The 14,695-nt window shown below is 36.8% G+C and overlaps 1 protein-coding gene across 6 annotated transcripts in view; it reads right to left on the reverse strand.

Annotated features, from left to right (window-relative positions):
* Window positions 1-292: 292 nt before the first annotated feature.
* CACNB2 (calcium voltage-gated channel auxiliary subunit beta 2) overlaps window positions 293-14,695 on the reverse strand; it is a 265,965-nt gene continuing 251,562 nt past the window's right edge. For all 6 annotated transcript variants that reach the window (XM_068934622.1, XM_068934621.1, XM_009673671.2 and 3 more), the window contains 2 exons: window positions 13,331-13,516; window positions 293-8,450 (listed from right to left, as the gene is read on the reverse strand). In XM_068934622.1, coding sequence (XP_068790723.1) covers window positions 7,959-8,450; window positions 13,331-13,516 — 678 coding nt within the window. In that variant the 3' untranslated portion in view covers window positions 293-7,958. The remainder of the gene's footprint in view (window positions 8,451-13,330; window positions 13,517-14,695) is intronic.

The raw sequence follows: 14,695 nt of genomic DNA on the forward strand, positions 1-14,695 counted from the left end.
CTTTTGTATTTACAGCAGATCAGTGCAGGAAAGACAAGTATGTTCAAGCAGCCTGTTGTCTGTTGTATCGTGTGAGTAGCTCATCTAGCACTGCAAACATAGGAAGAACAGGGTTTCGCAGCGGGTAGGGTGGGAGGTAAGCTACCTTATGAAATGCAGTCATAAATAAAATACACTGGAACGGGTACTGCAGATTTGGGAACAGGTGGTTTCTGTGGAGGTTTACCAAAACGCTTCATTAAATAGTGCTAAGTGAAACACTGTAATATTTCACAAAGAACTGTTTTATAAATTGATACTTAGAACCTCATTTCACTTTTATTTTAATACAAGCAAGAATCTCTGTACACATAGTATATACACAAAATACGATTAGGCTTTGTAGCATGTCTTTTATAGCAGCATGAATATATTAAACCATCTCACTCTGGGAATGTAAATAAATATTGTTTCAACATCAAACTTCCCATGCATAAACCGTATTGGTTCTGAAATAGCCTACTGGACTGGCTGACAAATGACAGTGTTAAAACCAAACATTTGCAATAGAAGGGGCAGCAGTTGTGATTAATATAGCAAAAGACAGAAAACAATGCATAATACCAACTGAAATGTTGCAGATTACCTTTCAAACAACTTAGAACTTAATTCTAAGTCTTTACTGGTTAGACAGTATCATCTGCTAAAATCATGAAAATTGAAACTGGGGAAGCACACTAATGAGAACTGACTTAAAACACTGCTCAAACGTTTAATAATCTAAATTGCATAAATTTGTTAGATGTATTTGCAATTTCTGCTTCAGTTCCAGAGATGTTTTCATTTTGAACAGTATTCTCATCACTGGAACTGGCAATAGCACTAAAATTGGGGAGAAAAAGGTAAGTACAACTCAAAAACTTAAACTGACTTTTTTTTTTGCCACTGATAAATTTCTAGTTTTTAAAAACATTATCTGAAAAACTTCTTACTTTTGGCATAGAATTATTTGGTTTCATTTAACAGAGTGATGTTAGTTTTATAATGTACTTTTCCTCAACTCTGTTTCTTGTCACAAGTGCTTTTGCGTTTGTGTGTAATCAAAACAATTTATACAATTCTGTATCTCAGTAGTCTGTTTATTTACTTACATATGCTATAAATGTTCTTATACAGAATATCTTCTACTGTTGTTAAATAAAACAGATGTCGCTTCTTCTGTTTTGCCAAAGGTGACTGTACTACATGTACGAGCTCCTTCATCCTCTGAAAGGCCTGTCCTGGCAAGAGAGGAGGATGGGATCCTTGTCTACTTCTTACCTACTTTTCTTGGTCCCTCCTTGCAGTTAACCATGACGTGCCAAAAGAAGAATTAAAATTCATCTTTTTTGCATCAGTAGTAGGCGAAATATCCTATTTAGAATCATAATAGTTCATATTTTAAATTATAGTTGTTTTAGTCTAAATATGGCTAAAATAATTACTTGGTAACAAAATTATTAGTTTTCTGTTGTCTGTTGTATGTACATGTTGAAATCTGTAGCTCAGTGCTAGTAAAAGACCATTTTATTTTTGCAGAATATATAAATTCAGTAAACGTTAACCAGCATGTGTAGACAGTATATTGAAGTCTGCATTACATTTATAAAGTAAGGAACTTTTGTCTTCATGTTCAGTAGCAGGAGCTGTGTAATACTGAATTTGAAAAATTTTAAAAATTTGCTGACTTTTTAGTGGAGGATTTGTTGAGACTTTCCCAGATTTCTCTAGTTCTGAATAAAAAACAGGCTTTTCAAAAAGTTGATCTCACTTGATTTTATAAGACAAGTTTCTCAGAAAAAAAAATTTTGTTATGACTGACTTGTGATTCCAGTGTAACTGCAGACCACACTTAACCCAGAAAAAATTACTGATATCTGAACTTGCACTACTAGAGTTATTTCTGCAAAAATCATTGCTGAAGTTAAAAGACTATTCAGCATATTAAAGGGATAAACCTCAGCTGTTTCCCCAGGCCCTCCCTCTGCGGGCAGCAGAGAGAGATTGAAGGAGGGAAGGCAGGGGAGAGGGAGGGAGAGAGAGAGAAGGGGAGAGGGAGAGAGAGAAGAGACGAGACTTCTCCATCAGGCAGGTCAAAGCAGAAACTTAATTAAGATACTCTGAATCACCCTTTGAAGGAGCCAGCCTCCTTCGACTACAGGAGGAGACTGGTTGACTAAGTTAGATATCTGAAGTTGGAAGGATGCCCTCCTTTTTTTTTCTTTTCTTTTCCAATTTTATTGTGACTTTAAAGTGCAGATTATTTTTTTTTCACAATTTTGATGTATGCGTGTGTATGTGTTTTTAATACATAGTAGGGTTCCTTTCCTGCTAAGAATGCTTTACAGACTGCATCATAATGCTTCAGTGTGACTGAAGCACAATTGAAATACATTTACCATATGAGATATTTATATATTGAATTTAAAAAGGTATTGTCATTTTAATTTAAGATTAACCAAAAAAAAAAGACAGATTAGGCATATAATCAGAGCCTGTCTTAAAAATAAAAGAATCTGAAAAATAGTTTCTCTATTTGTAGAAATAGTGATTAGTAATAGTGCCAGATCTAAATATTTATCTTGATCAATATAAAGATATTAAAATAGGCAGCCTACAATAGCATGAAATTGTAACAACAGCTTCTTTCTGTGTAAGGGTCATGGAATCCACCAACATTTTTAGACTGTAGGATTTCATATGCTCTTAAAGGAAAAAGGAATACTTATTAGTAAGAAAGCAGGCTAGTGATGGTGATCAACAAGAAATGACTTTGGGTGCTTCTTTTTATATATATGTACGTGTATATACGTGTATACATACATACATACATACATACATATATATATATATATATATATACACCCCCCTATATTTTAAAGAACTGTCTTCTTATGCTTTTTTGTGACTAAATATTCAACGTTGTTCATTTTAGTTCAAAGTACCACAAACAGTTTTAAAAACTTATTCTAGAAACTACCAAATAATTTATGAGCAAATCCAGTAATATGCTGCTAGAATTTGTTGCAGAGTACCTGGGAATGATGGATAGAAGTGGTGAGAGTAAAGTAAGAAAAAAGATGTTCTAACAGATGAGTTAGAAGAAACAGATTCATCTCTAACATTATATCTGATGTAAAACTTTTTTTTTTAACTGTGTAGGAACACATCTCTAGGGTGTTATACTATAAAAAGAAACTGTTTCTGTAAAACTACTGTAAGCTTATATGTAGCTTAGTTTCTTATATAAAAGTGGGCAAATGAATTATAGACACAATTAGAATCTGCTGAATAACAAGTTTGAACAACATCTGACTGAAAATATTCACAAGGCAATAGCATCCACATATTTTACAGATGATAAAACTAAAATTTTGGTGAAAGATCTGTAATAAAGTTATAAATATAACAAAATGTATACCAAAAATGTCACTTGACACTCTGAAAAAGAATTGCTCTGCCCCTCCTGTAAATTGTATGCTAGTTTCTTGCACTGTGCTTTATTTTCATGGAGGGAATGGAATTAAAGTCAAAATTGTAAAAAAACAAAAACAAAAAAAAACCCAAATCCAGAGGATTAGGAGAATGAGCATTTGGGAAATAACTTTCTGCCTCATGTGTTAAAAAAATCAGAGGTCAAATGTAATCAGAAACCAAAATAAATCTTGAGGAGGCTTTAGTAACTACCGTAGGAGGTAGTTTACGCTAACCTTTTTATTTTTTGCCGACACTGATTGAAAGCAATCAGACCACTCATTACGTTCCAGCTAAGGGCCTGATAATGGACAGATGGACGGCTGTGAGTAGGAACACTTGAAAACCTCTGCAGCTGTCACAGAAAGTAATTCTGACTTTACAAACCAATGGAGCTTAAAAATGGTAATTACTAACAAACAGAGTCATAAGATGTAAGTATTAAGGGGGCAGAGTATTAGAATTGGGCAGGAACTGCATGTATAAGATGTAAAGGGTCTGCTGGATGTATGACAAGATATGCAGGGAGAAGGAAAATGAGCTCTGTACTTTGATTCAAGGTTTGACAAGTGGAACTTCATTTCCTTACCCCCCATTTATAGTAAGGGCTATAGGTGAAGAATTTCACACACGTCATTTTATGAGTTTCTGTTAAAACAGATACACCATTCTAACTCAAACTGATTATAGCTTTAAAATAGTCTTCATTAATTAGGGCCAAAGCCATAGGAGAAACTACCTATTTATATTTTACATCTTGAGAAGCCTAAATTGTAAAAGAAGCCTCTCAAATGCTGAACTCTAGCTACCACACAATTTGAATTCACACGTATTCTAGAAGAAAGATTCTTTTTAATTTTTAAAAATAATTTTTTAATTTGTAGTGATTAGAGAAAATGTGTTAATTGATTTCAAAGCAGCTTCTTTTAACTCTCAAGTCTTACTGATGCTAAATTTGTTCACAAACCTGCTTGTTTATTCTCCCAAGCTATTCTGTCCCTGAGACTATTACTCTCCCCTCCTTCCAAATCCTCCTCAAGAATTCTTTCTTCCATGGTGTCTAGGTAACACTAAACTGAGACTGTAGGGCTGTTGAACAGCACTGATGTATATTCATTTGAGAAGACACACAAAACAAAAAGTTCATATATAACATATACATAAATGTTAAATTGTATCCCATTCCTTTCATAGGCTGAAAGCCTTAGGAAAAATAGTGAGAGCTGATAAGACCTATGTATCACTTAACTATTTTACCATCTTCCCTTTCCTTCTTTGTCCTTTGTTTTATCTTTTTAGCTTATTTTAATAGAGATATTACAGGTTGTTTTGTACCACACCTACACAAGAGAACTCTGGAGCTAACTGGGACCTCCAGCGTTTCTCAGATTCAAAGCTCTTGAAACCAGATACAGAAATATGAACCCACTGGTATCCTATGCAAACAATAACGTTAAAATTTCCATTGGCAAAACTTTGCAAAGCCATTTCATCACAATAACCTTTGATATGTCCTCCAGTTGGATTATTTTTAAAGCAGTCTTCTTAAAAACTGTTGAAGTGCTTTTGAAAGTAGTGCTCAGCAGGCAGGTGGTATTGTGCAAAGTGTGTAGTACAAGCTCACATTACAGCTGATTTGTCACTTTTAAAACAATTAACTGAAGGAAAATAGCAAGGCTAATAAAAAAAAAAATCTACTGAGAGTGTCAGCCTAAGAAACGTAAGTATTAGTATGTTGCCTATACATAGTTAGTTGCATTATACAAAAAATAATTCTCTCACTGAGTTGGATGGGGATATGCCCTTCTTTGGGAGAAGATATTTATATTCCTTAAACCAATATAGGCGTCATACATAAATATCAGGGCTTGGATTATGCTCTTTATTTTCTCATTTATTTGTCTCTATAATGGGTGCTTACTCCATGGTTTTCACGTACAACTACTCAGTGCTTTGAAACTTTGCCAAACATTCCCTAAGAAATACTTCTAAGAAAGGTGGAAAGTTAACACTTCTTGGAGCAAGAGTAAAAAACAAACAAATAAAAAAAATAAGGGTACTGAAGTGGAACGGATCACTTCCTTGGAGGACGTAGCCCTCCGATAACAGCTGAAGGGAGCAAAAGAATTTACTGAAGCTGGTAAAATAGCTAAAGCCAGGCTGTATATAACAATATAAATCTCTTTGCATTTAAGTTTGATCTGATATGATTCAAACACCAAAAACTCTTTCAATGATGTCATTTCCACTGATGATACACTGAAAATCTCCTTATATCAAAAGCCACTGTTTATATAGGCTCATCTATCCATTTAGTAATACAGCAGGTCTACTTACCTATGCTTCCTTTTTCTGACAAAGTCATTTAGTGATGTCTAGAGAAATGCTGAGACTTTTATTTCTAGAAAAATACCCTTTTTCGCATGTGCCCCAGAGCTCATGTTCTGAGTCAGAGTACCCTTGAATTACCACAAGGGACAGCAGCACTGGGAGTCATGTCCAGATATCTGACAGCAGAATCTCACCCTCTTGAGCTGTTGTAAAATAATGCATGTAAACCATCAGGGAGGGCAGACAAAATATCTTTAGGGGAGTCAAACTGAGTTGCCTGGATGCTGGAATAGAAGACTGGAGAATACATGCACATCCCATATAGCTTATCCATTTCACTAAAATGATATTCAAAAATCAGGCAATGCTGATATTCCCAGAATTAAAATAATAAATAATAAAAACTTCCAGCTAAATGAAGTATTATCCCACTACAATCTTTATATAATGTGTTATTTACAGTGAAATACAAAAAAGTATTTCATTCATACAATTACTACAAAGATTATATGTGATGCAGAACAGCCTTTACACCAGGCAAGGGTATGGAACCTGTGGCCAAAAATAATTATGAATTTTCCCCCACTTACCAGTGCAACAGGTGTTCAATGCAAAACAAACTGTTTTCACTCTCTTTGATTTAAATGCACTTTCTCTAGTAAGCCTGTAACAGACAGAATATTTTGTCACAGTCATTTTTCTAAGCTCTTACTGGCAGCACAACGGTTTAGGTGAAGGAAAAGCAGTGAGCTGGCTGCAAAGTGGGAATGCAGAGGAATTGGCAAGTGTAGAAAAAAGTGGAGAAGCTACAAAAATTTATTTTCCAACAAAATAACTCTCCACAAGCTGTGTAAACTTTTCTTACTAAAACAGATACTCTAAAACACAAAGATTTTACATTTCCAGTGAAACACTCACAGTAACATTTGCCTGTGTTTTTTACTCTCCTGGAGTCTCAACAAAGAGCCAGCAGATTTATGCTTTCTCAATTACCTGGGCCAGTAAACTCCCTCATGTTCCCTGACTGCAATTTGGAGTTTTAAATTAATAGACAGAATGAAGAAACAGACTTCCTGGGCTTTTGACTAACCTTTGGTTTCTTCAGTAGATTTTCACACTTTGCTGCCTAATGTGCACACGCACACCCACACGCATCCGCCACCCACCTGCTCACATGCACACCGCTGTGGTGTGTGCTCTGTTATTCTGACAATAGAACAAAAATTGTGTCCATTGCAACTGCGTAATCTGTACAGAGAAGAATAATTTATACTGGTAAGTTAGTTATCTTTATCATAAATTTAAAATGCAAAATTGAGTTTGCAAGGACAATATTAGGTATAAGAATTAGACCCTTTATCTCAAGCATTCATTCATATTTACAATAAGTATAAGCTTTCTGCTACAGAAGAAAAAGATTTGAATTGAACACTGTTACAGATTCCCTAAATGAGGCTAGTTCCAGTTGCCAGTAATTCAAAAGCAAATCTGCTGACTTGGCATTAGGACTCTAAAACAGTGTGATCAAACTTATATAGTAAGAAGGTGTCTGCAGAAATAACATTTATAAACTGTATATACAGTACACAGTACCAGTACATAGAAAATAGATTCTGACTTTATGATCCCCTGTGTGTAAGGCAAGACTGAATTCTGTCCTCAAATGGAGTCCACTAGAGGTACAAGCAACAGATAGTGGCTCTTAAATCAATATGCAAATCAAGTGCATACAAATTAAAAATCAGAGCAGACAAAAGTTTTTGTTTTTTATGTGCTGATTCTGGCTTGCTGAATACACGGGAAGTTATTAAACATCAAAGGTACCTTTTTTAAAAACACTAACACCACCTTGATGGCAACAGATATTGTTCAAGTGGCAGCTACCAAAAACAGCTTGAAAAAAAGGCATAGTACAACATCAGGAAGTCTGCAGTTGTACTATGCTGATTCATATAGCACTAACCAAAAAAATAAGTATATGAATATTCTATTTCATGCTATTGCTATGCAAGCAACAGCAATACAAATCAGCATACAGAAGGATACCATATGTTCTGCAATGAAAAACCCAAAGATATTTTCAAGGGGCATTGTCACAAGACTTCAAAGAAACACAAGACTGCCAGAGGCAGAAGTTACTGACGGATGTAAACATCCCTGTTCCATTCTCCGGTGTCGTTACGTTTTTTAGATATCACTTCCCCATCCTTGTCACAATATTGGTCCCTTGATTTATGACGACTACGTTGTTTGTTGCATTCATTGTGGTCCTGCTCGCGGTCCCTTTCCTTTGAGCGATGCCTTGATTCTCTATGTCTGTGATCACTGCTCCCATGGGACTCGTCTCTATGATTGTGGTCCCTGTGAGAATCGTAGTGGTCACCATGCTCATGTGAATAGTCCTCCTTTGGCTCTATGTACGCTGAATCTCTGCTGTCTTGTGTTTCTGAGTCAAAAGTTTCTTGCCTAGAAAGGCCTCGGCTAACACCACTGCGATGGTTATGGTGCTGGGATGAGGAAGAGCGATGCTGGGATTTCTTGATGGGTTCTACCCGTGCTTCCTCTTCAATTTGTGAACCGCTGCGTTCAGGGACTGAATGGTCATTCCTCTGGTCTCCTTGAGATCCCTGGTATCACAACCAGCAGTAAGTTCACGTACATGAACTGCACATTCAAAAACTTTCTCCAATATCAAATTAAACTAGAAAGCATCATGAAACCAACAAAATTTAAGTACACAACAGTCCACTTTTTGAATCTAATCTAAAAATATTAGAGTTCAACTTTTACTATAAATTCAGTATTATAATACAAACAGATCCTTTTCTTCTAAACAAAATGGAGGGTTGTACTCAGGTCGTTCTGTGACATTTTCTTAATGCCTGTCATGTTTCTGAATACTCCAGTTAGCAAGAATTGCCTACCAAACTCCAGACAAAAAGGGACCGTGCAGAACAAATGGCAGAAAAATGAAAGAGGACACATCATACCAGGAGAGGGCAGATAACAGCTGAGAGTTTATAGAAACCTGTTTGAAAACAGGCACTATGGGAGATTGATTTTCAAGGAGTTCACATGCAGGCTGAGAAGATGGATTTAGGCAGAAAATCCAAGGTACAAAACCCTGGCTTGTTTATAGGAGCTTTTTTTTTTTTTTAATTTTTTTTTTTAAAGAAATAAAATACAACTGAGTGACACTAAGAACGTTTGTATTATGATACTAATAGTATCACTGCCCCTCTGTTTTTCCCAGTAATAATTCATTTTCCTCCTGGTAATGAAAAATTAAACCTCATAATTTAAGCACTCAAGAATACTGATCATTGCCAAGGAAAGCAGGAGGAGAGTGATATTATCACCTGAAGAATTTCCTATCAAACTGCTACTGTTAAGAGATTGAAATAAAAATTACCAGGTAAAATCAAACCTACTCTTCATCAGCATAATGCTTTGAAATCACTGCAAAATGAACAAGTGGAATTATTGAACTCATTTTGGGGTTTGATTGCATTAACCTGCTTTTCTCCCCAAACCACAGCCAAAGATTTTCAGTCTTAATTTCAAAATTTTAGGAAATAGTTTATGGTCAAATTGAATTATCCTCCTCACATTAGGTTAAGAACGTCAACAAAAAATTCTACCTACTAGCACAAAATTAAACCAAGTAGACTTTAAGAGAGTTACACCATCATTTATTTGTGAGACTGCACTGAATTTATTTAAACTAGACTAAAGTTTGCCCTCCTATGTTGAGAATTGTTTGAAAATGAGGACTGGCTTCAGGGTAGCTCAAGAAGATATTTTCTTTGTGTCTTTATATGATGTGGAAACAAAAGTGAGTTTCAGAGCTGAGCCTCCTGGCCTTTGGGTTCATTCACAGCATGAGGGTGGATGGAGGAAGTGGGAACTAAATAGATTTAGAAGAATGGCAGAGCTAAGAACCCGAGGTCTGTTTTAATTGAAAAAGAAATCCTACAGAAATCACTGAATCTTCAACTCTGAGCCAGGCTGTAGAGTGGACTATGTCCTTCAGCCACAAATCCTGGCAGCTGAGTTTCCTAGCAACAAGTAAGATGACAGGAAACTGTACGGGAACTAGACTGTATTTTATCGGAAATTCATCAAAGCCAACATATTTAAATAAAACAATTTATTTTGACAAATCTGCATTTTCTAAGACAGTTTTTTCCACTGTTAAATTTCCCAGCAAGTTGCTGGGTTGCTCCATGTGCTCCTAATCTGAAACAAAGGGCATATATAAGAACAAGGTATCAGAAATGGCAAAATAGAACTTTTCTTTATTCCTGTTTTTATGATTAGTGAGATGATTTTGATTTGCTGGAAAAGGAATGTAGTAATTGTAAACATGAATAGATGGGTGAACCAAAATGACTCCGTGGAGGAGAATTTATAAATTGGATCAAGTGAAAAGCCAGAGTCTAAAACAATGCCTGCTTTGGATGCATAAACACATTTTTATTACTTTGTAACCACAACTGTTTTTTAAGGCATGTAAACTGGATGTACACGTGAAACCCTTTAATTCTCATATGATCAAATGCCAAATACATACCTATATATAATTGTGACTAATAGAATCTGCCATTGCTGTGGTTTGAGAACAAATGCAAAATTTGTATCCAATTTGAACAGAATGTTATTTTACAAACTCAGATTTATTTTCTCTGCTGTGATGACTGTGTGTGGAAGAGTTGGACACAGTCAATTGATTTAGAACCAATAACCTTATTACCCTGCAATTTCAGAATAATTTGACGATTTAGGGACACTGAAAAAGTAATGTTTGAATCTGGATTAAGACCTGGGTTTGTGGCTCATAAGCAAATTTGGGCTCTGAATTGCATTAGATGCTACAGTGCAAAAACTGTATGGCCTAGTCTCATAAGATTTCTATCTAAAGTGGAGGAAGTTTGAGATGAGCCTGTTTCATTGTTCAGATTGTAATTTCATAGAGGTAGCGGTTCTTCAAAAGAAGTTTAAACGGCGTTAAAATAGAAGAGAGAAAAAGCTGTGTCCACACAGCCAATTTGGCTTGCTCCTTTTTTCCCTCCAGTGGTCTCCTAATCACCTACACCCCATATGTGTGCGAATTTGTTCCCAGTCTCATTTTTGGATTTAGCCAACAATTTCCCTACAAGAGGAAATCTGGGAAGAGTTGTCAGGACAGTTTGCTCTAAGCTTCCCATCAGACGGAGAGGAGGGGCTTCACCACCTTTGGCTCAAACAATCCCAGGAGACCTTATAACTTCAAACACCTTGTGCCATGCAACGCACACAGTCAGTGTCATGCTGTAAAAATACCACTCCGGCAAGCAGGAACACAAATCTCTCATTACCATGAGAGTACTCTGGACTGAAAAAACACAAAATGAAATTACATCCAAAGGCAAAGGGTGCCACACTGGACCCAGAGGAAACAAGTCAAGTGCTTTGCAGTGCGGATGCGGCCACTCCAGACCAAACGGCTGGAGGCAAGGATTTTCTCTCTAGGGCAGTCCCTAGAGATGGCATAGACATAAAGTTTAAACTCCTAGTAGAGGAATTCCTCCTAGAGGAGTTCCTCCTAATAGAGGGTCTCACATTATTGAGAGAATGGGCTCAGCTACTGTGATTCGAAAATAAGCCCACTCTGTTCCAAGACCTTCACAGGACAGATTTGAGACACAGCTGAAAGTGTATCACAGAAAAATGAAACAAAAGGAACACAAAAGCTCAGCATTTCATAAGGGACCACCAATGCTCAGCACTTTTGAATTAACAGACCTATAAACAAACTGTGAAAGTGCAAATACACTCTTATTTTCAGTCCTTAAAATAAAAACTTGTGAATGTGTAAGGAGATACCACAACATTCAGAAAGGTGTTATTAAAACTTTGTATGGTTCCTGTAGAGAATGTGGTTAATAATCAGTACACACTAATACGAGTAAGTGAACTATAAATCCACACCCAAAAGGCATAAAAAAAACTTGATGAAAATAATAAATATGTCTACAAAGCAAAGAAAGTTTATCTAGCAAATCTGCACACAACAATACTGAATTTCATACTCTGAAATTCTTCCAGCTCACAATTTTTTCAGGGTGTTTCAGCTCTGGGGACAGAAAAAAGGCAGAAGTGAGCTACAGCTTACAGTCTCTTTTCCTGCTACTGCTTTTGGAAGGGAGAGGAAGAGATACCCTGCAAGCAGGGTATTTTTCTTGTTAAAGAAAGGACCTGACAAGTTTGTGGTCTGCTGATGGGAAATAAATCCTTTGGCACAAAACATTGTTTTGCAAAACCATACAAAACAAAAAGCAATTTTTCAGCATTTAAATACAGGTGCACAGATATTTTTCTTTAATTTTCTAAATGGAGACATTTTTCTTAGCCAAAGTGATTTATTCTAACTGATGCGTGTATGTAACTTAGGTACATATATGTAACTTGGGTGGAAATTCAGATGTAATAGCCATTACTTGACCTGGGAGAGATGTATTACCCCCACTGTAATCTTCTGGGCCTCCGGGTGTCACTAATTATTTAAAATAAAGTAGCAACTTTAAGGTCCTCAGTTTATGCCATGCAATGCATATACAAAGGAGAGGCTCTCCTTATGCTGAAAACCTTAATATAATTGCACAAAGCAAAAGTCGAAAGAGAGAGAAGGGGACACAATATGCCCAAAGTCAGCAGGCAGGTCCATGCAGAGTTGGGAATAAAACCTGTTCTTCCCAGTTCTCTAGGCAGTACCCAAACTATTTAGAACATCCTGCTTCTTGAGGTCTTTCTGTGCGACATGCAGTGGTACTCCTGCTTGTAAGAGTTTAGCTTGAAGGAAGTATGTACTTTCCACAGCAATGGCCAATGAATTAAGGAAAAAAGAAAACACGGGAAGGGCCACTTTGACCTTGAGACATCAGTAACACACTCATTTGCAAACTCTACAATGTTATAGCTTATGGGAAGATAAGCGCAGATTCCCTCCAACCTTTGTGGATCTGCTCTATACATGACCCAATTTGTCATGCAGGGCCTCTGAGTCTGGAATTTGCCTGTTAGTGATAGGGTGCCTATCAGTCAGAAAGTTACTGGGGGCAGTAATGCGCATAGTATTAGCCCAGTTTTATTGCTCTGATTGGATTATATATGGTAAGCTATAAAAGTGCCTGTGGCTGGTACATATATTACCGGCAGAGTGGTGTCCCAGGCACAGGAAAATCTGTATTCCACTTCACATCATCATATGTTTTCAGCCAAGCTTGTTTAGCTTTTGAGATCAAAACAGGCCTCCTAGTCAATATGCAAACACATGCTACTGTGAATACAGTAGCAGTAATGTGCCCGTCTTCTGCAATTCATACTAAAAATGGGCAAATGTCTATTGAAAAAGCTCTCCTGCTCTAACAACAGAAAGATGTATTAGCACACTCTAGTATCAGACTAGCACTTTACTTTGGAAGGAGAAGTTGATAAAAGAAAAGACGAGATAGCATAAAAACAGTACCTGTAAATTAATATTTGACCCTGGGCTAATAGGAAGAGTGGCTGTTGCAAGTGTGCGAGTGAGAAGCTGGTTAGGAGGATTGCTGCTAGGTGGATGTGTGGCCTTCCAGTAGGCTTCCAGATAGTCAGCAAGGTGCTCACAAGCATCTTCAAGCTGGTTCTCATCGAGAATTACATCGAACATTTCCTGATAAAGGAAAGGTTTTAGTGAGAATAACCACTAGCTCAAGGGAGGTCAGCTAGAGACATTGATGACCACACTTTTTATTCACCGAAAATGAAATAGCGCTAATGTTAAACTTGCCAGACCAAGTCCTCCTGACTTCCACTTGGTAATACATAAATAGCAACTGAAGATAGGAAGAGGCAGTCTGAACAAATCTTAAAATTCAAATATTCAAAAAGAGGTTAAATATTAAAGCTTTTTAGCTACTGGAACAAAACAGAACAAGAAAAGAGGCTGAACCCCCATACCTAGAATAAGTAATACAAAACTAAGACAAACTAAGACAAATAACTAGTAGCAATACTAGACTTGACTAATACAGAGCATTGAGTTTACAAATGTTCCACAAATTTAAGCTAAGAGATTAGTCACACCATCTAACTTTAGGCATCTAAAGTTAGTAGGACGCTTTCCTTTGCTCCCTACCTGGTCAGAGAGACAGAACTCCTCCTGAAGGCAGTTTTGAGAACCTAAGCAGGTTTCTCGCATTCTTCATTGACTTCTTGGGGAGCTGAGGAGGCTAGTCTCTTAACTGAGATGCTTAAACTTAAGTGATGAAAATATCCCACTCATTCAGCTCCCTAATTATGGCGAATGCCAACTTCGGAATTCAAATGAACCTTTATCTTCTGGGCTCTTACTATACTCCTGACAGTTCGGTACGCAGGTAATGAAGAATCCTTGCTATGTTCTGTATACAACTATGGTCTCATCATCCCGTAACTGCACATCAACAGAAAAACTACAGTGCAGCTCAAGTACGCAGTATCCCACAGCTCTTTGCCAAAATTGTGACTGGGAGTGCCAAGAGCGATCAGCTGAGATGACATATACCCAAGAGGAACTACTAAACCCACCTGCCTTACCCTAGACTTCCAGAGATAAAGCACAGTCACTAAAATGGTTCATTTTTAGACCAATAACCTAGAAAGAGTTATCAAGGAAAAACAAATCCTCAGTTTGTTCAAGTACACATACTAATTATTGTGTTTCTGAAAAGGAATGCTTTTTACCTGTACCCCTTGTTCACAACCCAGAGACCTCAGGAGCTGTTTTGCAAAAAAGTAATAGTGAAATATGGCCAGAAGGGGGCAAACATTGCTAAAAATTACATAATTAACCTCTTGAAAAGAAAGGAAG

Source organism: Struthio camelus, chromosome 2, assembly GCF_040807025.1.
Source record: "Struthio camelus isolate bStrCam1 chromosome 2, bStrCam1.hap1, whole genome shotgun sequence".
NCBI lineage: Eukaryota > Metazoa > Chordata > Aves > Struthioniformes > Struthionidae > Struthio > Struthio camelus.